Source organism: Carassius carassius, chromosome 7 (assembly GCF_963082965.1).
Source record: "Carassius carassius chromosome 7, fCarCar2.1, whole genome shotgun sequence".
Lineage (NCBI taxonomy): Eukaryota > Metazoa > Chordata > Actinopteri > Cypriniformes > Cyprinidae > Carassius > Carassius carassius.
Genome location: NC_081761.1, coordinates 37966163 through 37990211, shown reverse-complemented (window position 1 = coordinate 37990211; position 24049 = coordinate 37966163). Strand labels below are relative to the sequence as shown.

Genomic DNA, 24049 nt, shown 5'->3' with positions numbered 1-24049 from the left:
TTATGCATTTAGCAAACATTTTTATTTAAAGTGACTTCAAGCTAACATTATTTTTACCTAACATGTGTTCCCTGGGAATTGAACCCACAACCTTTTGCACTGATATCACAATGCTCTACCACTGAGTCACAGGAACACACTAATACCTGCATCTAAACAATGAAACCAGGCTGGTCTGAGACACACCCTCAAAATGGCACGACTGTCCTGAACGTGTGTTCCTGCGAGTAAGTTGAGCTGCTGGAGCTGTGAAATCTCTAAGCAGATAAACAGACCTTTATTGCTTCACTCGAGTTTTCTAACAACCCACAAGAATAAAATAAAAGAGAAGATGCCTCGATCTGAACAAACCAGGAAAACTCTCTCCGATTACAGGAAAAGTCTCCAGGATCTAAAAAAGTCCTATGAAGCAAGTGAAGGTAAGGGAAGACAGATGTGTTGTGTGTGGATGTAAATGTAAGGTTCATTTGCGTATAGAGTAATTTTCTGTTTTCAAAATAGGCTTCAAGGAATTAGATTACTGAAAAATGAAGCAACACATTATATCCAGTCTTTCAACTCCTGTCATCACATAACCTGTTCTGTAAAGACAGTAAACCCGATAGATTTATCAAGGTAGAAAGACAGCCTACTGTTTTGCAAGAGGAAAATCCACCCACAGGAACTACGTCAGAGGGACATAAACAGAACATCATCTACTCGAACCCCTAAAACTAGTCACACTACTTGAATATCAATTCAGCCTAAATTTTGTATGGGACAATTTTATATATGTGTTATATTATATTAGTGAATGTTAGTGGTATTATTAATGTATTATCCTGTACATATTATATATATATATATATATATATATTTATATATATATATATATAAACTGTGCTACATGTACTGTGTAAGGGTAGCCGAGATTTGCCATAGCAATTGCATACAGCATATATACATATACATACATACATACATATATATATATATATATATATATATATATATATATATATATATATATATATATATATATATATATATATATATATATATATATTATACTGAGTATTTAAAATGTCATTCCTTTCCAGAGCCTGAGAAGCAACAGTTATGGGAGATTATCAAGGATGAATTGCAGGACATCCTGAAGAAATACTCTTTAAACTTCTCAAAAGAACAAATGAAGGTAAAAAAATATTCTGACGATGGTATCATTTTATTCTCACTTCCATGCAGAAACATAACAGTCTATAGTTATGTTGTCAACAGTATTCATTTAGTAGATAATTATTTGTTATCTTTATACTGAAATGCCAAGTCATCACATTATGTCAGTGTGCATATTTAGTGATTTGGGGGCACCAGGCAAAATCTATGGGGCCCTATACATTTGCACACATTTACCTAGATCCACCTTGAGGTGTTTTGTGTGATGCTTGGTGCTGCACAATGGTGCCCAAAAGTTACACCCAATAGTGTCCAATGTTTCTAAATTTTTTATGTATGTGTTATAATGGCTTACTTTCATGTTGTAGACCAAGAAAAATCATTTGATTTACAGTTGAGATATGGGTTTTCACAGAAGCAAAATAAATTCTTAAATGATCAACTTCACAATCGAGGCTTTAAATCATTTTTTAAGAAAGGGATGAGTCAGAAGTATAAATTATCATATAAATTATCAATTTTTCTGAACAAAAACTGCAGATGGGATTAATGAAAATGCACATTCCTCTGCCAGCAGGAGCACTTTTGGAACGTCACAAATAATGTGGTTTTCCTGGTGATAGCTATAAACAAAGCAGTGCTCATAAACACTACTTCATCAGATAAAATGAAAATGCCATTGAAACTTTTCTGGAGACAGTTAATTCCATTCAGAAACTATATATATATATATATATATATATAGAAAAAAAATACCCCACAGATCATTTATCATTTCAAAAAATCCCTATTTTGAGTGAAAGCAGAAACAGAACTTTTTTTTCGTGCCTGTCTCTTTAAATGCAAATGAGCTGCTGATCCCTGCCCTCTTTTGCAGAATAGAACAAAGGGTCCTGGCTGCAGCCTGTCATGATGACATAGCTGGATCAGATCCTATATGTATTGGATGTTTGATGCATCTGTGCAGTATTGGATTTATCATGCATGCGCAAACTGAGACTGTCAGTGAAGCTAGTATTTAATGTAAATAGAGTGGGGGATCTATGATGTCACTCTGGAGGTGGATCGGCTGTTACCTCGACAAAAAGCCTATAGGATTTAAAAAAAATAAGCTCTGTGTTCAACCATAGTTCATGAAACGTACACGTTTTGTCCATCAAGATAATCTTCACGAAGTAATATAACTTTGATGAATTTTGAAGCCTAAATAAAAGCACCAGAATTTAAAAGCTAAACTCAGGCTACAATTGATCTACAGCACCACGGGCGCTCGACTTCAGCGTCACCACCTCCACGCTTCGCAAAACTTTTTCTAACTTATTTTTAATGTGTTCACTGAAAAGGATTTACTCTGTATATGAATTTTAATTCACACTACATGAACCTTTTCATATAAATTTGAATAAATACAAAACTAGATCCAAACTAAAACTGAAATGATACATTAATAATAAACAGTATAGTGAATAAATGAAATAATCATAACTAGAGTGAGCGAGTTTTTGGATATGGTCAGATTAAACTTATTTTAGTGAATAAAGTACCACATTTCAGCTTTGTTAGGCTAGGAAAGTTACACAAAATGTTGATAAACTGAGAGAAATTAACTCTGCTGGGAGTACATGTGAGACCACACTCTAATTAAAATCTGACTTTAAAGTTTTAGGGGTCAAGAGCCCAACTAAAGCAAACACTGACCACTATAATGGTGACACCATTAAAATAGTGATTTTCGTCTTTGTTGATTCTGCATGTTAACATCAGGTCTCGACAATAATGGTCAATCATTCATCAATTAATCACTTAATTATCTCATTAACTTTAACTCAGCTTCAGTGTTAATTTAACACTCCTATTTTAACACTTTCACACTCTTGAGTGTTGTCTCACATGAACTCCCAGCAGAGTTAATTTCACTCTGGATTTTTTGCTGTGTAGGAAATCCTCAATCTATGCTTTCTAACATCTTCATGTGGCCGTAAACATTTACATTTTATGTGGCTTTAAGCGCTATACATAGCTAAAGTTACTTTCACCATGACTAAGCCATTAAATGTGGTGTTTACATGGAAATTCGTAATATGATTTTACCTTACAAAGCCAGATTCTCCGCATCAGTAGGAAAGTGATAAAACGAGCATCTTCCATCTTTAGACTTGTGTTCCATTACAAAAAAAAAAACATTGTCGACCAACAATATAAAATACTGGAAACAATAAATTAGTTATACTACAATTAATTGTATTACAAATTATACTACTACTGGAAAACACTGTAAATTGATCAACTGTTTGGAGTGATGACATTCATGCCTCTGACATCGCCCACAGTCCCATTTAGCAACTTGCTATAAACCATCTTTTAAAGAAACACAACAATTAAAAAAAGTCACGAGTGGGGCGTAAGCAGTCTGTTTTATGTCGTAGAATAGAAATAAAAATCATTTAGTTCAATTTGGAAACGTTCACTACAGTTATAAACTGAAAACCTCCCCTCTGCTCCATACAGGAGTTGACTGACAAAACCATGCTGAAGGATTTGCTGCTCAACAGATCCTGAGCTCATTGACAAACTCATTGACAAATATCTGATTTTGTAAGATGTGCTCCCTTTATGCAGAGTGAGCATGATTGCAAATATGAAAGTGAAAATTGAACAGCAAGGTGTCATTCAAAAGCGATTTCAAAAGCGGAATACATGTGTTGTAGAAGCAGGATTAAAAAACTGACTAGAGCAGATTTCTGTTTCTGAATGAACCAGATCAGCCAATGAATCATTGGAAATCAGTTGAGCGAATGATTAAATGACTCACTCATAAACCCAGCTAACAGGGAATATCCTCAGAACTTCGTACATTGAGTCACAAATTAATTTTAGTGAGATAAACCAGGGATTTTTTTATTTTTTTTTTTAATCCTGTAGATCTTCAATGACCCCATTCATGGACACATGGAGCTGCACCCACTGCTGGTGAAGATCATTGACACTCCTCAGTTTCAGAGACTCAGACACATCAAACAGCTGGGAGGAACATATCTAGTGTATCCGGGTGCTTCTCACAATCGCTTTGAACACTCACTTGGGTGAGACTGAATTCATAATTAAATATTCAAAATAAAAAATTAAATAATATAAAAAAGGTAAGGCATGCTCTTCCATGTGATGAATAACAGTCACATGACATGCAAGCAAAAAAAAAAAAAAAACAATATTAATCTTTTTGTTAGATTCAGTGCTTTCGATTTTGTTAAGGTAAAGTCACGCGGGGGTGTGTGTGTGTGTGTGTGTGTGTGTGTGTTTGTGTTTTAGTGTGGCACATTTAGCAGGACGTCTGGTAAAAGTTCTTCACAACAATCAGCCAGAGCTCAAAATTACCAAACAGGATTTCCTGTGTGTTCAGATCGCTGGTCTGTGTCACGACTTGGGTGAGTAGTGCTAATACTTATTTATGAACTATTTCTACTGGAATCTTCATCTCTTGTTATTTTTAACATTTTGTTATTTTCTCCCAAAGTGTTGTTCAAAAGTTAATTAATACTAAGAATATATTTAATTTAATACTATTTTTGTATTTGTAATGGTGTCCATTTCACCCAAACCTTCGTAAACTTCAGCAGAGATTTATGTTGACCTTAGCTACACAGGACAGTAATAAGTACAGTAATAGTTATTACTGATCGTTTTGTGATATTTGAAACAAAATGGACACAGAGTTTAGTGGCCCAAAACTAGAATCCTGTTTAGTCTATACATTTGATAAACAAGAAGATACGGCAAGTTTCAAACGGTGATTACTTTTAGAGATCATGTGCAAAATGGACATAAAGACACATAAGACAGAAAAAGAAACATAAGACTGTAAAACATGCATTTTCTTTTTCTCTTTCTTTTTTTAGGTCATGGTCCGTTTTCTCATGTATTTGATGGTCTGGTTATTCCAGAAGCCAAAAAAATAAAAAAATTAAGAGGTAAGTGGCTAATCTAATCAGAAGAATCTGTGGACAGGTTTCCTCTCAAATAATTTTTACATTTCGACATGTAGAACTGTTGTAAATGTATGTCTTGTAAATATTACTGGAAAAGTTTGTAATAAACTTAAATCAAATATAATGTAAAATATGACTTTCAACCTGAGAGCTGCTTCTTTTTCTTAGGGCTGCATGATGACATCCCTGAAAACTGGAAGGTAAGCGCAAACACACTGCTCATGCAGCCAAAGCAACTGGTTGTGTACTACATGTATTCATGATGCCATCTATGTTTCTGTATTTACTGCAGCATGAGCAGATGTCAGTCCAGATGTTCGATGACATTGTGAGGAGTCTGAAGGCTGAGAATGAAGACGTGTTGAAAGAACATGGACTGGATAATAGAGACATCACCTTCATTAAAGAGTTAATCGAAGGGGCAAAAACTTCAGAGGTACAGACTGATATTGTTTATGGTGTGTTAATAAAATCGACAGTTCAGTAGAATGAAGTCTGAACCGCTCTTCTTTTCAGTGGAGATACGAGGGCAGAGATGAAGACAAATCCTTCCTGTATGAGATTGTGGCAAATAAACAGAATGGCATCGATGTGGACAAATGGGACTATTTTGCACGGTAAATATTAGACATTTTGCACAGATGCAAGGGCTTTTGATGTCATGTGACTAATGTCTCTGGATCTGCAGGTAAATGGCAATACTGATTGGCTGAATCACTAGTGATTATTCTGAGATGTGACGTCACAAATGCCAGACAAATATAAAACCATTACTCACTTTAAGAGCCTAAAAAAAACCTGAGAAAATATCTTCTATGGTGTAATCATTTTAGTAATGTATATATATTCACAGCTGTACTTCAACCATGTCTTATTGTCTTGTCAATATTGGTCAAGGTAAAATCTTTTTATTTCGTATTTAAAGTTTTTATTTAACCTTTTGTTATTTAATAGGCACCCATGAAATGACAAAAACATAAACAAGCTGTGATAAAGATGATCCTATTATTTATGCATCCACTGTGTTTTCATATTGAATATTTATTTGACAGAGACTGTCATCACCTGGGCATTCGAAACAGTTTTGACCATCAGCGTCTGCTGAAGTTTGCTCGAGTCTGTGAAGTGAACGAAAGAAATCACATCTGCTTCAGAGACAAGGTACCTCATACAATCATCACACATTATTTCAAACCAAACACACCCACTCTGTGTATGGCATATGACGGTAGGGCTGCACGATTATGACAGAAATCATATTTGTTGATTATTCCCTTGAAATAGTAATTGTGATTATTGATTACAATTATCACAATTTACATTGAATGATGAAACTGCATGCCATAATTTTAGATGAAAATAAACAATATGAAAACACTCTAACTGAATTTTTTAGTGCATTTCTATAGTATTAAGCCTCAAATGTCAACTATACATCGGATTCGTTTCTTCTTAAAATTATAAACAAGTAAAAATATTGTAATATTATATATTATAGTGGTATTCTAATGTTATACTAAAACTAAATGGTAAATAATGGGAAAAGCCCTTAAGATAACATGTAGAAAGAAAAAAATGCATCTTAAGCATGCAGAAAAACATAAGTGGGCTTCGAAAGATTAATTGCCGCTTTGACCGATTAATTGCAGATTAAGTACTAACCTGATTCCAAAAAAGTTGGGACACTGTAGAAATTGTGAGTAAAAACAGAATGGAATAATTTACAAATCTCATAAATTTATATTTTATTCACAATAGAATATAGATAACATATAAAATATTGAAAGTGAGACATTTTGAAATATCATGCCAAATATTGGCTCATTTTGGATTACATGAGAGCTACATATTCCAAAAAAGTTGGGACAAGGCCATGTTTACCACTGTGTGGCATCCCCTCTTCTTTTTATAACAGTCTGCAAACGTCTGTGGACCGAGAAGACAAGTTGCTCAAGTTTAGGAATAGGAATGTTGTCCCATTCTTGTCTAATACAGGCTTCTAGTTGCTCATCTGTCTTAGGTCTTCTTTGTTGCATCTTCCTTTTTATGATGTGCTAAATTTTTTCTATGGGTGAAAGATCTGGACTGCAGGCTGGCCATTTCAGTTCCCGGATCCTTCTTCTACGCAGCCATCATGTTGTAATCGATGCAGTATGTAGTCTGACATTGTCATGTTGGAAAATGCAAGGTCTTCCCTGAGAGGGACAATGTCTGTATGGGAGCATATGTGGATCTAGAACTTGGATATACCTTTCAGCATTGTTGGTGCCTTTCCAGATGTGTAAGCTGCCCATGCTACACGCACTCATGCAACCCCATACCATCAGAGATGCAGGCTTCTGAACTGAGCGCTGATAACAAGTTGGTTTGTCATTGTCCTCTTTAGTCCGGATGACATGGCGTCCCAGTATTCCAAAAATAACTTCATTTTTGATTCGTCTGACCACAGAACAGTTTTCCACTTTGCCACAGTCCATTTTAAATATGTTACGTGAAAGATAAGCAGATGAAAGTTGACAGTACCCTCCCCCTTAGGAACGGCTACGCGTTCACAGACGATCCTACCTGTCCATTGTAATCATCGATAAGGGAGTGATCCAGGATGTCCCTAGCAGGTACCCAACTTCTCTCCTCCGGGCCGTAACCTTCCCAGTCCACCAAGTATTTGAATCCACGTCCCCTCCATCTCGAGTACGGAATATGGTTCAGCGAATATGTTGGTTCCCCGTGTGAATGAAACACGGGTTTAATCTTTGATACATGGAAGGCGAGATTAATCTTCCTGTACGTTGGAAGAAGTTTGAGTTGGACTGCCACCAAACTAATGATCTTGGTGACAGGAAAAAGGCCAATACATTTTGGAGCTAACTTGTTAGATATGGAGCGGAGCAGAATGTTTTTGGTAGAAAGCCACACTTTTTGACCCACAACTTATACGGGAGGCTTTGACCGGTGGTAATCGGTCTGGACCTTGGTGTGCTCCACCACCTGAAGAAGAGTCTCACAGGCTCTACTCCAAGTGTGGCGGCACCTCTGGATGAAGGCATGGGCAGAGAGGAACCCGACATCGAATTCCAGACTGGAAAAAATAGGTGGCTGGTAACCTAAGCTACATTCAAACAGAGAAAGGCCCGTGGATTACACTGTTATGAGCGTACTCAACCATAGAGAGTTGCTGACTCCAGGAGGAAGGGTTCTTGGATATCAAACAGCGCAACACTCTCTCCAAATCTTGGTTGGCTCTCTCGGTTTGGCCATTGCTTTGGGGATGGAACCCAGAAAAGATAGACTGATAGTTACACCCAATAACTTACAAAACTCCTGCCAAAATTTGGACACAAATTGGGGTCCTCTGTCGGAAACCATGTCCATCGGGAGGGCATATAGCCGAAAGACGGGATCTACGACAGTTACCGCTGTCTCCTTGGCAGATGGTAATTTGGGCAAGGGAATAAAATTAGCCGCCTTTGAGAACCGGTCCACTACGGTCAAAACAACCATTTTCCAAGCCAAAAACAAAATTATGAATGTCATGAGCCATCAATGGCCACCAGAATAGTTGCTTGACAAAAAACTGGTGCGATTAACTCCTGGATGACACGCAACATTGGAAAAAAGGCCGCCACTGAATGAAGTCAGACCTTAACCCCTCCGGCACAAATAATCTATTCGGTGGCCAACTGGGTGGAGGCGTTACCCCTTCGGCCGTTCTGACCCTCGATTCGACCACCCATGTCAGAGTGGAGACCACTAATGTTCTGGTAAAATACACTCGGGAGTAGATGGGCGTTCGGAAGGATCAAAAATATGTGACAAAGAATCGGTTTGACATTTTTGGAATCCGGGCGGTACGAAAGAGAAAAATCAAATCATCCGAAAAAAAGTGCACACCGAGCCTGCCACTTAAGTCTTTTAGCAGACCTGATATATTCCAGGTTTTTATGATCCGTCCAAATGATAAAAGGTACCCCCGACCCTTCTAACCAATGACAGCATTCTTCCAACACTAATTTGACTACCAACAACTCTCTGTTCCCAATATCATAATTACATTTGGCGGGTGATAAACGATGGGGAAAAAAATGCACAGGGATGCATCTTGTCATCTGTAGAAGAACGTTGAGATAGAACTGCCCCTTCTATACCTCTGACGCATCGACCTCCACCATGAACTGACGTGAAGGATCAGGGGCTATGAGAATGGGGGCTGAAATGAAGCGGCTCTTAAATTTAGCGAATACAGCCTCATCTGTATCAGACCACCTGAACGTCATTCTGGGGGAGGTCAAGGCAGTCAGAGGAGCTGCTAGTTGGCTGAAATTGCGCATGAAACTCAGATAAAAATTGGCAAACCCCAGAAAACTTTTTAGGGCCTTATGGGAATCTGGACTTGGCCAATCTACCACAGCCTTAACCATGTCAGGATCCATATGTACTCCCTCAGACGAGATGATGTATCCTATAAAAGAAACAGACTGTGCATGAAAATCGCATTTCTCCGCCTTGACAAAAATACAAATCTCTAGCAGCCTCTGAAGCACTCGTCTGACATGCTGAAAGTGTTCCTGGAGAGAAGATGAAAAAATCAATATGTCATCCAGGTAGACATATATGAAATGATCTACCATGTCTCTCAACACGTCATTCACGAGTGCCTGGAAAACTGCTGGGGAGTTGGAAAGCCCGAACGGCATAACCAAATATTAAAAATGCCCTCTGGGGGTGTTAAAAGTGGTTTTCCATTCATCCCCCTTCCGAATGTGAACCAAATGATAAGCGTTACGTAAATCCAATTTTATGAAAATGGATGCTCCCTGCAACCCCTCGAAAGCTGAAGACATCAACGGCAAAGGTTAGGTATGCTTTACCGTGATGTTGTCCAGTCCTAGTTAATCAATACAAGGTCGCAAGGAACCATCCTTCTTCCCCACAAAAAAGAACCCCGCCCCCGCTGGAGAAGATGAAGGTCGGAAGAACCCCGCTGCCAGAGAATCAGAAATATATTTCTCTATGGCCTCCCTCTCGGGAGCAGAAAGAGAGTAAAGCTTGCCTTTAAACGGAGACTTACCTGGCAATAAATATATAGCACAGTCATAGGGATGATGCGGAGGGAGAGAAGCAGCACGGGACTGAACACTTCCCTCAGATCCAGGAACTCCACGGCACTTTTGATAAGTCCACTGCCTTCTCCTGAAACACAGAAACAGAAGGACAAGCAGACACAAGATAAGACTCACAACACTGAGTGCTCCATTCTGAGTTTAAGTGCTGGTGCCAATCCACCCTGGGGTTGTGTTGAGTAAGCCAGGGGTGAACGAGAACTATAGGTGCCAGAGGGGAGTCCATGAGGAAAACCGTGATGGTGTCAGTGTGGTTGCCTGACGTGGTAAGGGTTATTGGACAGGTAGTAAGGGAGATACTGGGTAGTTTCTGTCCATTGAGCGCACTAACAGAGACCTGTCTGGTGAGTGGTGTGATGGGGAGTTGGAATTTCTGGGCGAAGTGAGTGTCCATGAAATTACCCTTGGCTCTGGAGTCCAGTAAAGCTTGGCAGGTGTGAGTGTGATTGGCCCATCTCAGTCTTACCGGAAGAAGAGTGGATTGTGAGAACTTCTCGGCGGAGATCCCACCCGATAGTAGACTATTCAATACTATCGGGCCTGCTCTTTTACTGGACATGAATGTAGGAAATGGCCCGTTCCTCCACAGTATAGACAAAGTCTTCCGGATCTCCCTACGTCCATGGGCTCAGGATCGGCGACGGGGCCAACCATGTCTCCCTCGCTGGTTGATTGGCCTTCAGCGCCTCGGATCTGCGGTTAGGATGAGTGCACCGCTCAAGGCGGTTGAGACAAGGATCTACATGCAACACCAGGTTGACAAGTCTGTTGAGACTCTGGGGGAGGTCCAAGATGTATATTTCCCTTTGGATACGGTCAACCAGCCCATACAAGAACATATCCTACTGCGCCTCTTCATTCCGTCTGCACTCTGCCGCCAACGTCCTGAACTAGATGGAATAGTCAGCTACCATATGATCACCTTGTCTTAGATCCGCGATGAGTCTGGCAGGGTCCTTGCCTGCTACCGCACGTTCGAGGACCCTCTTTATCTCGGTGGCGAGTGCCTGGAACGAGGTGCAGCATGGGTCCTTGTTCTCCCACACCGCCGTCCCCCATAGCACCGCCTGACCCGTGAGAAGGGTGAGTACAAACGCCACCATGGACTCTTCTCTCTCAAGGGTCCTGGGATGTAGGGAAAAGTGCATAGCTCTGATGAACGGGTAGGCACGGTTCAGGTTGGTTTCTCGGCTCCAGTAGTGTGGGGGGCGCAGTGGGATGACTCAGGAGTTGGAACTTTTGGGAGTTCGGACACCTGCGTCATAAGCGCTTGCAGAGCATGCCCCGTGGTGGAGATACTCTCCTGCTGCTGATCCATACGAGCAATACTGTGGTTGATGAAGTGAAGCGGAACTTGCTGCATCCATAATGATGGTCAGATCGTTCTGTTACGTGAAACATAAGCGGATGCAAGTCACAAGTAAAATAACTCTTTATTGAGAGAACAGCAAAGGTCTTCCTGTTGCAGCCAGCAGGAGAGTGGTGGCACAGGGACTTCAATGCGCAATCCAGTTGAGATGAGTGACGACAGTGAAGAAATCCCCGGATTGGTGAGTGTTGAGTCAGGTGTAGAATCCACAATGAGACTGGAAAAGGTACAGCTTGACACAACAAACTCAAACAGGAAACAACATGGGGAAACTCCAACAAAGATCTAACAAACATACGAAAGACAAGGCATTAAATAGGCTGGGGAAATTACATGCAGCCCACATCAAGATGCATAATGCCCACATCAAACAATCAGCGTAACGAGACACACACACACAAACACACAAAACTAGGATGAGACAGCGGCCAACTTGACGAAATGAGCCTAGGCCCAGAGAAAATGCCTGCGCTTCTGGATCATGTTTAGATATGGCTTCTTTTTTGACCTATAGAGTTATAGCGGGCAACGGCGAATGGCACGGTGGATTTTGTTCACCGACAATGTTTTCTGGTAGTATTCCTGAGCCCTTGTTGTGATTTCCATTACAGTAGCATTCCTGTATGTGATGCAGTGCCGTCGAAGGGCCCAAAGATCTCTGGCATCCAGTATGGTTTTCCGGCCTTGACCCTTACGCACAGAGATTGTTCCAAATTCTCTGAATCTTTGGATGATATTATTTACTGTAGATGATGATAACTTTACATTATTTGACATTTTTCTCTAAGAAACTCCTTTCTGATATTGCTCCACTATTTTTCTCTGCAGCATTGAGGGAATTGTAATTGCGATTAGAAATTGGATTAATTGTTCAGCCCTAGCAGAAGCTCTATTAATATATACAGAATTTGTTATAGTTAGATATCATGTCAGACATACTAATATGACTTTCAAATGAAGACTTTAAATTAAAGTATGTTTAAGTTAATTACATATCCTCCTGCTTTTCTAAACCTGTGATACCATGTTTCTATTGTTTTTGTCCATGCCATGAGTCAATGAGCTCCAGAATAACCCTTGAGCCCACTGACTTTCTTTTTTATAGACAAAAAACATTTCTGACACTATGATGTTTGTGTGTCTAACAGGAGGCTGATAATGTTTATGACATGTTTCGCACTCGATACACTCTCCATCGCCAGGCCTATCAGCACAAGATCTGCAACATCATTGAAGACATGTGAGTTTCTCTATCTGGACAGTGGTGATATCTGTGCTTCTGATTTAAAAATCTTGCATTTCTAATTTTTCCTTTCCAGGATATTACACAAATTAGTAACTGATTCCGCACCTTATACATGTTTGAAACACTAACTCAGATGTTTTTTTTTTCTGTGTTAGGTTTGCAGAAGCACTTGTACGAGCTGATCGTGATCTTCATGAAGGAAAACCTGAAGATATGCTGAAAATTTCTGAAGCCATAAACACTGCAGAGGACTACAGCAAACTCACAGGTCAGCAAAAACACAAAACACACATATACACACAAATCTATAAATTAAAGAAGTAAATATGTGCCCTATTATACCAACATAAACACATTTCCTCATTTAAAGACTTGTGGTAATGTGTCTCAGGACATACCATATAGGAAATAACAAATTTTATTGATGATAATAATGACTCTTCTGTTCTTCTGTCAGATGAGATTTTTGAGCAGATATCGTCCTCCACTTCTGATAATCTGAAGAAATCCAGAGACATCTTGAACAAGATCATCAGAAGAAAACTGCCAAAGTTTGTTGGAGAAGCTCGACTGACTGAGAACAGCATGTCAAAGGTTAGACAGAAGTGAAAAGCACACTGGCTTACAGTTTGATTAACCCTCTAGAACTGACAAGCCCTCTCGAATCTGAAAATTCAGGGAGAGCTGATGAAAACATGGAAGACAGCATTAGAGAAGTACAGACCTACAGACCTGACTGTTTCTCTAAACGCTGAAGATTTACCAGTTTATGTAAGTTATGTTCCAAACACTTCACATCTGCCTTCATATCTTCACAAACTAGCTATTTTATCTTACTCAGGTGGTTGATCTGGATCATGGAATGAAGGACAAAAACCCAATTGAAAAGGTCTTTTTCTACAGCAAGAGGAAACCCAACGAAGCCTCTCCCATTAAAGATTATCAGGTACTCGTGACACTTTAACTGTTTTATTTCAGAATTTTTAAGGGTGCAGTAGGAGATTTCAGAAAATGCTAACTTTAGCCTGATAGCACTAAAATCCATCATCGCACCCTCCCTGCAATCGCTGCCTAAAGCCACTTCCCCTAAGTGCATGAACACACACATAGACCCGATGACCAGAGAAACATTACAACAATATGTGACGAGAGCGGTATGATTTTTCTTGGTATAACTAAATCAAAAGAGCACAGACTACGCCACCCTGGGAATTGCACCCAAGGAAATATAAAAAGGACCCAGGTTCGGTGGTGCAGAGAAAGGACAGAGTCGCTACATCCAATGAATTAATGGTTTTATTTAAAAGGAAAAATATCCCACTAGCACCATTTGTTTGTAATATAAATAACTGGCAAGTTTATTATAACAATACACAATATATCAAATGTTAAAAGAACATTCCTCCAGACATCGCTGATTTTCAAGCACTGAATAACATTAAACCAAACAAAAATGTATGTACCGTCCCCACAAAATAAAACAAACAAGAAAAATTATTACTACAAATAGAATGTAACGGCAAGGCTTAAGCTCCCGTTAGGGGTGGCAAGCTAGCTGTAAACAATTGTGCTCTCAACCATTTATGTGTGCACGGCAAACTACATATGAAGAGGTGCTCAAACCCTGGTGCTCCAACCTCACAGCAAATGTGTTCACCCAGGTGACTAGCCTCCCCCTCGGCACACTCAGCCTTGACTCGAAACAAAGAAAAAGAAACAAAAAAAAGATTAGTAGGGAAGATACACATACAAGATAATCACATCAATCACAATTATGATGATTGATCAGATCAGGTGGTACACAGGTGATAAATAATCGGTCCAACCTCATTTGCAGTGAGGACCCCAAAATACTCGATGGATGATCGTTAGATAGACGCTAATATAGCACCACACGGCACTACGGCCCAAATCACACTGATCAGTCCAACTCAATTACAGAAATAGCAGTAACCCAAACCATAAAATTAAATCAAAAACACACAGCGACTATTAAAGTCATGAAAAACCTAACAAAATAATTATTCACGAAGGACAAAAGAATAAACTAGTCATAGAAAAACAGCAGCACGACCTGAATGAAATCACGTGGTACGCGGAAGACTGCAAAACAAAACATAACAATCAGACAAGGATCTACTCCAATCGTCAATACAAAACATTACTAAATCATACGTACCCCGCGAGAATCACACACACATCACGGATCACACATCACGATGTCCGGATGCACTCGCGAAATGTTCCTCTAAAACACACAATAACCCCCATTAAACTTGACTAACCCCATACAACCCACATCACAACAGATTGTGATCGCCGTCATACCTCAAAGCTTTCTATGAGTGCTCGACGCAACTCCCAGGGTAGGCAGACGAAACGGTTACAGCAATCCTTCAAAGATAAAAACAGTCTAAACACTTTAAAACCACACGAAACCGTGCATAACCTCCGTCGCTTACCTGGACTATAGTGAAACCGGAAGAGGGGCGGGTGTGACCAAGCCTACATTCTAGGGCTTCTTGTCTAACCATTTAAATACGCTGGCCCTGATTACCTCATCCACCCATTCCCATATAAGGGCAATGACGAACAGAAACAGGAAAGGGGAAATCCTCTGCTGCTACAAATACATCACAGTGTTTTCCATAGACTTGCACTCTATGTGTGGCGGCACTTTCCCTGGGGGAAATATATGTGTATATAATGTGGGGCTGCTCGATTATGGCAAAAATCATAATAACGATTAATTTGGTCAATATTGTAATCACGGTTATTTAACACAGTTATGAGTGGGTCATATGAACAAAAATTTATATGAGTGATTTATTCAAAATTATTGAAAATAATTAAACTGTCAGTAATAAAAAAGCAAAGGGCAAATACAGTAGAATAAATAGATACAAATGAAACAAACTGTTTCTCAATGTTTATTATTATTATTATTCTGTTGTTTTTATGCAAGTCTCAAGCAGTTTACAGCCTAGGCTACTACAGAAATTAATAATCAAATGTAAAATAAAACAGCATAGTTTTCACTGTAAGAACTTTTTTGTTTCTTAAACCTACAAAAACCCTTCACTCAAGAGCAGTGTGTGATTTTGAATGTGTCTTTTGTTGTTTGATAATAAAGCACACTGTCGCAGCAGGAAAATAGCCCGCTGTCACATTAAGAGCCGCACAGATCCAGTTTACCGTTACAAGCATATTTTCATTCTATATACTCAACTCTTTATGTTCAGTTATTTCATGACCGACAAAGGTATACGTGAATAACCATAAAGCGCAGCATTTTGAAAAATGTTTGCGTGTATTTGACCGTTTAGGCACGCACCTTGAGCTAAAAGATGACTTTACATGTCCGTGTTCTGTTCTGTCTCTGAGCGCATATATCTTCCTGAGGAGCAGATTAAATTCTCTTTCACTCTTTTATTAATAAATATACTTCAATAAATCAAGCACGACCCATTTTGCAAAAGTCAGGTTACATGATTTTACTGGTTTGCACGGGAAATTGTGCTTTAATGGAGGAACGAAAACTTTATAGTACAGTAAAAGTAGGGGAGACAGGGTAGGGTTGTAACACTTTTTTCTTCAACACCTAAAACTACCTTTGTTTTAGCTACACGTCTGAAACCTTTAGACAAAGTACCCACATTTGTCTACTACAAATGGCAACAATTTAAATTTCTTCAACTATATCACAGACTTTGTGAGATGATGACACAAGGTGGTCCTCTGTTACAACCTACCCCACCACTGGGGTAAGTTGTAACAGGTAGACAAAATGCACAAAAACTAAGGGTACTCCAAGTGATATACCACAACAACAGTTTTATTTTTAATGAATGGCTGCAATAATAAAATATGTGTGAATATGGGGAGTGTAGAGCATATTGTGCGTTTTTGTGCATGCATACGTGTGCATTTGTGTGCATGTCTCTACGTGCACATTCATATCGGTGTGTGTGTGTGTGTGTGTGTGTGTGAATAAGAGCAAATTAACATGAACATATTTACCCCCACTCCAAAGAATGAACAAATGAAATGCATTCTTTATCAGTCACTATGGTCACAAGAACAAACAAATGAAATGCATTCTTTATCAGTCACTATGGTGACAAAAATAACAAATGAAAGGCATTCTTTAGTCACAATGGTGACAAGAACAAACAAATTAAATCCATTGTTAATTAGAGTCACAATGGTGACAAATGAAATTGGTCAGGCCTGGAGTGCGTGCCTGGTGGGCCCATAAGCTACATAAAACACACTTGACCCAAACTTCTTTGGATCTTGAATTTCTAAATGGTTCCATGCAGACAACACAGAAATCTTCCTCTTCTGAAGAGGAGTTATCAGCCTTCACCCTTTTCCCGGCAGGTTTTTTTTTACCTTCTTGTTTTTGCTTTTGTCCCTCCCAAAGATTTTTTTCTGATGTTTTTCCCTTTTTCGACGCTCCACCTTTTCCAATGCCAGCTTCACTGGTGTATCAGTGAGAATTTCCAAGCGCCTCTTCTTTTACCCCTACCTGTCTCTTTCCTTGGGCCTGCTTTTGGAAATGGCCTAATGAGTTATGGACTGAACAACTGACCTATGATGGACCCCGAGGTGCTCAGCATCTCATCAGAGTGCAGGTGGACAGCATGAGTGGCTGGAGAGGAGCCGGGCGGCAGGTAAAGAGGAGAGGAGCCAGGCGGCAGGTTAGAGGTCTTCACGGGTCCAAAAATTCATGCCCAAACCCAAAAGAGACCATAATGTGCTACACCGAACCAACCCGGACCCGTCTATTATTTCAAAAGCTGGACTTGAACCCGCGCGAGAGATCACATCCGGCACTTTCCGCGCTTGCGCAGACTAAGCCAGAGCACACGTGCACGTCACATCAGGAAGCACTCGCGCCCTCAGATCACTTGCACGTGGTTGTGTACAAGAGGTAAAAACTATTGAAATACTGTTCGTTTTCTTACACAAACCGCTCGTTTCATGTCTTAGGTCATCAATGTGTACTTACGATGGGGAATTGTTTAATTTGGACTCCTCTGTGCATGCTCTTTGAGGTGGTGACCATAGACCTCCATTATATGAGTCACAGACAAGAACGGTTTGACCTTAAAAATATCAAAATGGGAAATACTTTGGAAACAAAGAAACCTACATCTTGGATGCCCTTGAGGTAAGCTAAAACATACCAAAATTTAATTTGAAAGTGAACCATCCCTTTAATCCACTTATTATTTCATCTTCAAACGTCCACTAGATGTCATGGTGACGGATGACAAATGCAACTTAGCACATGTACATTCTGACTCAAGTTAACTCGCATGATAACTTCGACTCTTTGCTCTTTTGAACTATAAAAGCGATTGCTCGTTCAGTGCCATGGCCGCTGACGTTATTTATTTGCTATCATCTCTGTGCTCTGCATGGAGTCTGAATCTGACCACTAAAACTGTAAGATTACAAGAGGGTTTATATATATTATTATGAAAATGGAAGGAAATGTAAAGTGCAGCTTGGCAGTCGAAGTCACTGCAGAAGGTCTGATTGCCATAGAAACATGACACGTGCTTGAGACTGCACATGCTCGCTAGCTGAATTAAACCTAAAATGTGTTTTTTAGCACAATTTGAGCATTAAATAAAACATTTATGTGACAGTTCACCTCAGATTTTGTTGCTGATTTGAAATATATTAAATATGAGTGTGTCAAGTCTGCAAGCTTTTTTAGATTTGAACTTTTATTTACTACTATTGCCGCGTTTCCACCGAAATTACCCGGAACATTTGTACCAGGAACTTTTTTCCCCAGGAACTATTTTCCCCCCAGACCTGTTGCTTTCTGCGTTTTCACCGCGGTGTAAAGTACCGGGAAGATTAAGCAAATAGACTGGTGACGTAGGTCTGCACGTGTTTCTCAATACAAAGTACGCTGATTTTGGAAGTGCATCCTCCGTAGTTCAGACTTTGTGAGTTCAACTCGGGAGTGTGATATCCGTCACGACGCAAATCCGATAATTCTGCAAACAGCATCGTGCTTGATAACATCAGTCAGCTGACTATGGCTACTGCAATTTTCCTCACTGTACATTTACAATAAAACAAAATAGGATATTAAATTCCACTGCTTCCTTTCATTTTCATATAAACATAATAACAGCTGCAGAAATGTACAAGTACAGAAATGACACTTAGCTACATAGTAGAAGCCTACATATATAAATAATAACTGCCAAGAAATACATAAAATAATAATTAGAAATAAAATATACTTCTATATTAAAAAATGATCTGATTCCCTACTGCACACAAAACCATGCATGGCAACAAACCATTTAATGATGGGTATCTGACTTAATTAAACAAACATAAAACATCTTGAAGTGTGCAACTGTGCATTCTGTGCAGTCAACATGCATTCAATTATATTTGCATGCGAGTTCATAATTATATTCAACATAAATGTTGTTGAAACCTTGCCCTAAAAAAATAGAAATTACATTTTAAATGCTAAATATGCAATGCAAAAAAAAACAAAAAAACATCAGCTTCCACTTGCATTAACTCTTAGTCTGCGCGTTCTGCTTCTAATGGCAGAGAGAGAGAAAGCGAGAGCGAGATCACTTTTTTTTTCTAATTGTACAAGTTGCAAGTTACAAAAAAAAAACACAAGCAGTGTCTAATAACGGTCGGTGTTCTCCTAGTCCGATGATTCCGATTGCACGGGTATTACACACAATGTTGAACAGACCCGGGACCTGAAGTAATAGATTCGGACCTGGACCTGGACCTGGACCTGGACCTGGACCTGGACCTGGACCTGGACCTGGACCCAGACCCGGCTGATCATTTAAAATATAGACTCAAACTCGTATGGATCCCGGGTCAATGGGTCTCGGGTGCACTGTGAAGACCTCTACGGCAGGTGAGCTGGAGAGGAGCCAGGCAGCAGGTAAGGAGGAGAGGAGCCAGGTGGCAGGTGAGATAGAGAGGAGCCAGGCGGCAGGTGAGCTGGAGAGGAGCCGGGCAACAGACGAGTTGGAGAGGAGCCGGGTGGCAGGTGAGATGGAGAGGAGTTCTGTTGAAGAGCCCCAGATGGATAAGGACAATCTGTGACTTGTGAAGGTGCAAAGTCACAGTCATGAAAAATGTTACAATTGTAAGGCCATATGCCTGTACAATGGAAGCCCACCTGTATGTTTTTCTGTGTTGCGACTGTAGGCAGGGCAATCCTAACAATGTCTGGAATGTCGTAAATACTGCCAAAATCTGTTCAAGGTGACATTGCAGATTGCGTTTTTTACTTTCTTAATCTAGTCCTGCCATTCCGTCAATTTCACTGGTTAAGGTAAGGTGTGGGGTAGGTTTAGGGGTTAGCATTTTTTTGTTGCATAGTTTAGGAAACACTTTAACTGACACAACCAATAAAAACTTCAGAATCAGTTGTGGGGCGGAGTTTGCACTGAAGTGGATTTGGGGAAAAATTTTGCATGCATGTCATGCACCTGTCTCTCAATGGGAAGAAGCCACGCCCTATTTTGGAGCTCCCACCCCATTTTGGAAATCCCACCCCTATTTGGAGATCTCCAGGCTGCAGTTATACCCTTCTCACCATTCTCGCTCTATCTGCATATCGTATGTGAACGTGCTGATGATATATCGTGTCTGCGCGTACCGGTGCACAGAGGTATGCAAATACATTTGTTGACAGGCAGGTAGGAAATCCAATCAAAATGCTCGGACCGAGCGTTGTGACGAGACTTTCATCTAGCATACATTCAGTCGGCATCTAGTCATAGTTTGGGCCATGGTCTGGTGTGGCGAGGTTGGAGTAGGTGTGGGGGAAAACGCAGCGAACATCGTGTGTTTTTGAATGACAAAAATTTCGTATTGCGAGTCATTGACGCCTACCGACCAGCAATGATACATTGCAAAATGAACTGCAATAGCGTATGATTGCCCTTATTTAATTAAAAACTGGGTCAATGACCCAACCAAATGTCGTTTCCAGACATATTTTGTTATCTGGTTGAATCTCCAGGTAAAAATGATAAGGCTAATTATATATTTATGCCACTTTCTGAAACAAACAAATGAATATTGAATAAGTGTTTCTTAGCAGATGCGTTTTCATGCGAGTAGTTAAGGTTCGACATTAGGCTACATAGTTTTGCTTAAGGTAGAATGATAAGGGTAATTATATATGCATGCCACAACCTTACACAGTTTTGATAACGTTAATAATGAACACAATGTTAACGTAGCCTACCTGTGATGAAATGCCGACTGTACACATACACATGCTTAGTCTTGGGATTTCACATCTTCCCTTGAGCATCCTCATGCCCTATTGCTTGTAGCCATTTTGTCCTTTCTGGTTCTGTATGTTTATTAGGAAGGATGTAGAACTTCAATTCATAATTTGTTCGTTTATTGGCGGTAGAGAAAGCGACACAGCAACTCTTCGGCATGATTGTCACGTGATGTACGGGGTGTTCCGGGGGGCGTTCCCAGACCAACAGTCTGTATGTATAGCAAAAACAAATTCTGAAGACAATCACCTATTGCACCTTTATGTATTTTTCCAAATGAGTGTGATAAGCTATGTTTCCATCCACATGTTTTTTATGCACATTTTGAAATATCACATAAAAAAAAGGAAAAATAAGGCTGGATGGAAATGGCAAGATAAAGTCTAAATATATGCATACAAAACACACATTTAAAAAAATATACATATATAAATAAGAACACATACATAAACTATAAAAGTGATTCAGTATAATGACCTCCAAGAACTGTTTTAATGACTGCGTTCTTAAACAGCAGTCGTCCACCTCCAAAAAGCATTATTTAATTAATTTATTTAAAAAAAATTATAAAAAAACAGTGACTTCTACTTCTGCAGTGAATTAGTCTTTTATTTGTGATGTTAGGCACCAATCTATAAGGAAGTGGCGATTTTGTTTTATGAAATATTAACATTTTGCGATATTCACAACTTTGGATTGAAACATCCCAAAAAAAAAAATAAGTAAATGAATAAACAAATAAATAATTGCAGACAGACTTGAACTTTGTATAAAATATTTTTGAAAACTGATTGTGTTACTTGTCTTATTTTCAGCTCTCCAGTTTCCTGCCAAATAGGTTTAATGAAGAGATGGTCAGAGTTTACTACAAACCATCTGATGATCAGGCAGCTGAAGATAAGAAGGAAGAGAAGAAGAAGTTGGAGGAGGCAGAGAAGTGCTTCCAGATGTGGTGTGGCTCCAATTTTGGAGTCAAATAGGCAGCTGAATAATTGACATATAAATATTTTCTGTTACTGTAACACAAAAATTATTTACTCAAAGAAATCATCTGCACGTTCAGTTAAAATCAGTTTTAAGGTAATGGTTTATAGTTATTGAATAATGCAATAATTTAATCTGAATTAATTTTTTTTTTTTTAACTCTGGTTGCAGACACGTTCATGTTGTTTTTTGTGCGTGTGTTGAGTTATGAGTTTTAAGATTGTGTAGGACTGATGAATGTGGAATTAATAAAAAAGGTTTAATTTATCTGTGTTGCATATTTATTTGCAAAAGGGAGCAGCAAGAAGTTATTAACAGAGAGTAAAACTTGGGTTTTCATATTTTAGGGGTCATATGATGCGATTTCAATTGTTCCTTTCTCTTTGGAGTGTTACATGAGGCGTTTCTCAATGTCAAGGATACTTCCTTGGCAGGACTGGTCCTTCCAAGTCACTTCCTTCAAAGGCTAGGAGAGACTCCTCTTTAGCATTCGGAGAACACGTAAATGGAACAGGCTAGCAAGTGCACATAATTGCGTCATTACGTCAGTGAAAAGGTCAGTTTGAATAATGCTGTGAATGGTATCGTTATATTACTTTGGACAACTTAACTAGTTATTTATAAAAGAAATGCCGATGACGCAACCAAGCTAACAATTGTAAAATGACAGGTCCGGTTCAGTTAACCATTTGTATTTGTATTTGTATAATTTACAATATCAATATGGTAGTAATTTGTACTGGCATTTAAACGTTAAACTTTACTTATATTTACTACAGTTATAACAAATGTTTGGTAACGTAAATAAAAACCGTTAATGCTCCGACTCCGCTAACGTTCGACATTTTTGAACAAGATAGCAAAGCTGCGCGCATAGGATTATGGGTGATTTGAGAGTGCGAAGAGCGCAAAGGATACACATATGCATCCTTTCCTGTGTATGGGATATTTTTCGAACGAAGGACTCAGTCCTTGTTTAAAATTCCGAGGATCCTCGACATTGGAACAGTCCTTCGACGGACGACGATGACGTAGCATCCTCGAAATACTGGCTTCCGAAGATCCTTCCTTGACATTGAGAAACACCTAAGGCCTTGGTGCATGAAGAAGATCTGTAAAGTTGAGTCAACCATGCCTACCTAAAATGGCTCATTCTAACACGCCCCCACATCTCTACATCACTATGTGGGAAGATTTGCATAATACCGCCCAAATGTTCACGCAAAGAAAGAAGGCTTTACTTTTATTCTCGCTGTTGCAGCTGCCATTTTGTGGAGATGCTGTGTGTTTCATTGTGAAAGCGAAACTACTTTGTTTGGTCTTCCAAAAGTGGACACAACTGTAAATCTGTGGTTAAGTTGTGTTTACAACACTGTTCCAGAACAGTTCAACCCAAATATTCAGATGTGTACAGTGCATTTTGCAGATGACAAGGACTGTTTCCTGTGAGATGAGCTATAATGCCAGTGTCTGTGTCTATAAAGTGGGGCAATCCCAACTTTGCAAGGACAATCTGACACTTCTGACTCACAGCCTGTAAGTATGTTTCATATTTAAATAATTAGCCAAATGTGAGTTTTGAGCAGTGAAGAGTAGTGCTTGCTGTTTGTCGTTTCTCTGATCACAAATGCAGACATGGTTTTATTTACACAGCACAATATACAACACAATGCATAAAAAGAAAGTATAAGTCATTAAAATTAGTAATCATGTCTCCACGTGATGCAGCAAATGCCTCCTTTGTAATAGGTTTTGTTGGTTTTGTCTCATCATGAAGTTCTTGTCAGAACACTGGGACACGGCATTACAGTATGGTAAGGGACATAACTTTCCATCACACACTCGAGGAATCAGCCAATTACAACACACTGGATAGC

General features: G+C 39.4%; 1 protein-coding gene across 1 annotated transcript; it reads left to right on the top strand.

Annotated features, from left to right (window-relative positions):
* Window positions 1–1101: 1101 nt before the first annotated feature.
* On the top strand, window positions 1102–22269 carry LOC132144289 (deoxynucleoside triphosphate triphosphohydrolase SAMHD1-like). The gene is made up of 14 exons (XM_059555068.1): window positions 1102–1174; window positions 4078–4238; window positions 4465–4580; window positions 5052–5123; window positions 5310–5341; window positions 5434–5577; window positions 5658–5758; window positions 6194–6302; window positions 12779–12870; window positions 13032–13144; window positions 13334–13470; window positions 13555–13647; window positions 13718–13822; window positions 22004–22269. The coding sequence occupies exons 1-14, from the start codon at window positions 1169–1171 to the stop codon at window positions 22166–22168; spliced, it is 1446 nt and encodes a 481-aa protein (XP_059411051.1). The 5' UTR covers window positions 1102–1168; the 3' UTR covers window positions 22169–22269.
* Window positions 22270–24049: the final 1780 nt, after the last annotated feature.

Excerpts from the sequence above, each read along its gene's own strand:
- LOC132144289 (XM_059555068.1), top strand. Across the intron at positions 4,581-5,051 it reads TGGTCTGTGTCACGACTTGG|GTCATGGTCCGTTTTCTCAT; the intron begins GTGAGTAGTGCT and ends TTCTTTTTTTAG. Across the intron at positions 5,124-5,309 it reads AAAAATAAAAAAATTAAGAG|GGCTGCATGATGACATCCCT; the intron begins GTAAGTGGCTAA and ends TCTTTTTCTTAG.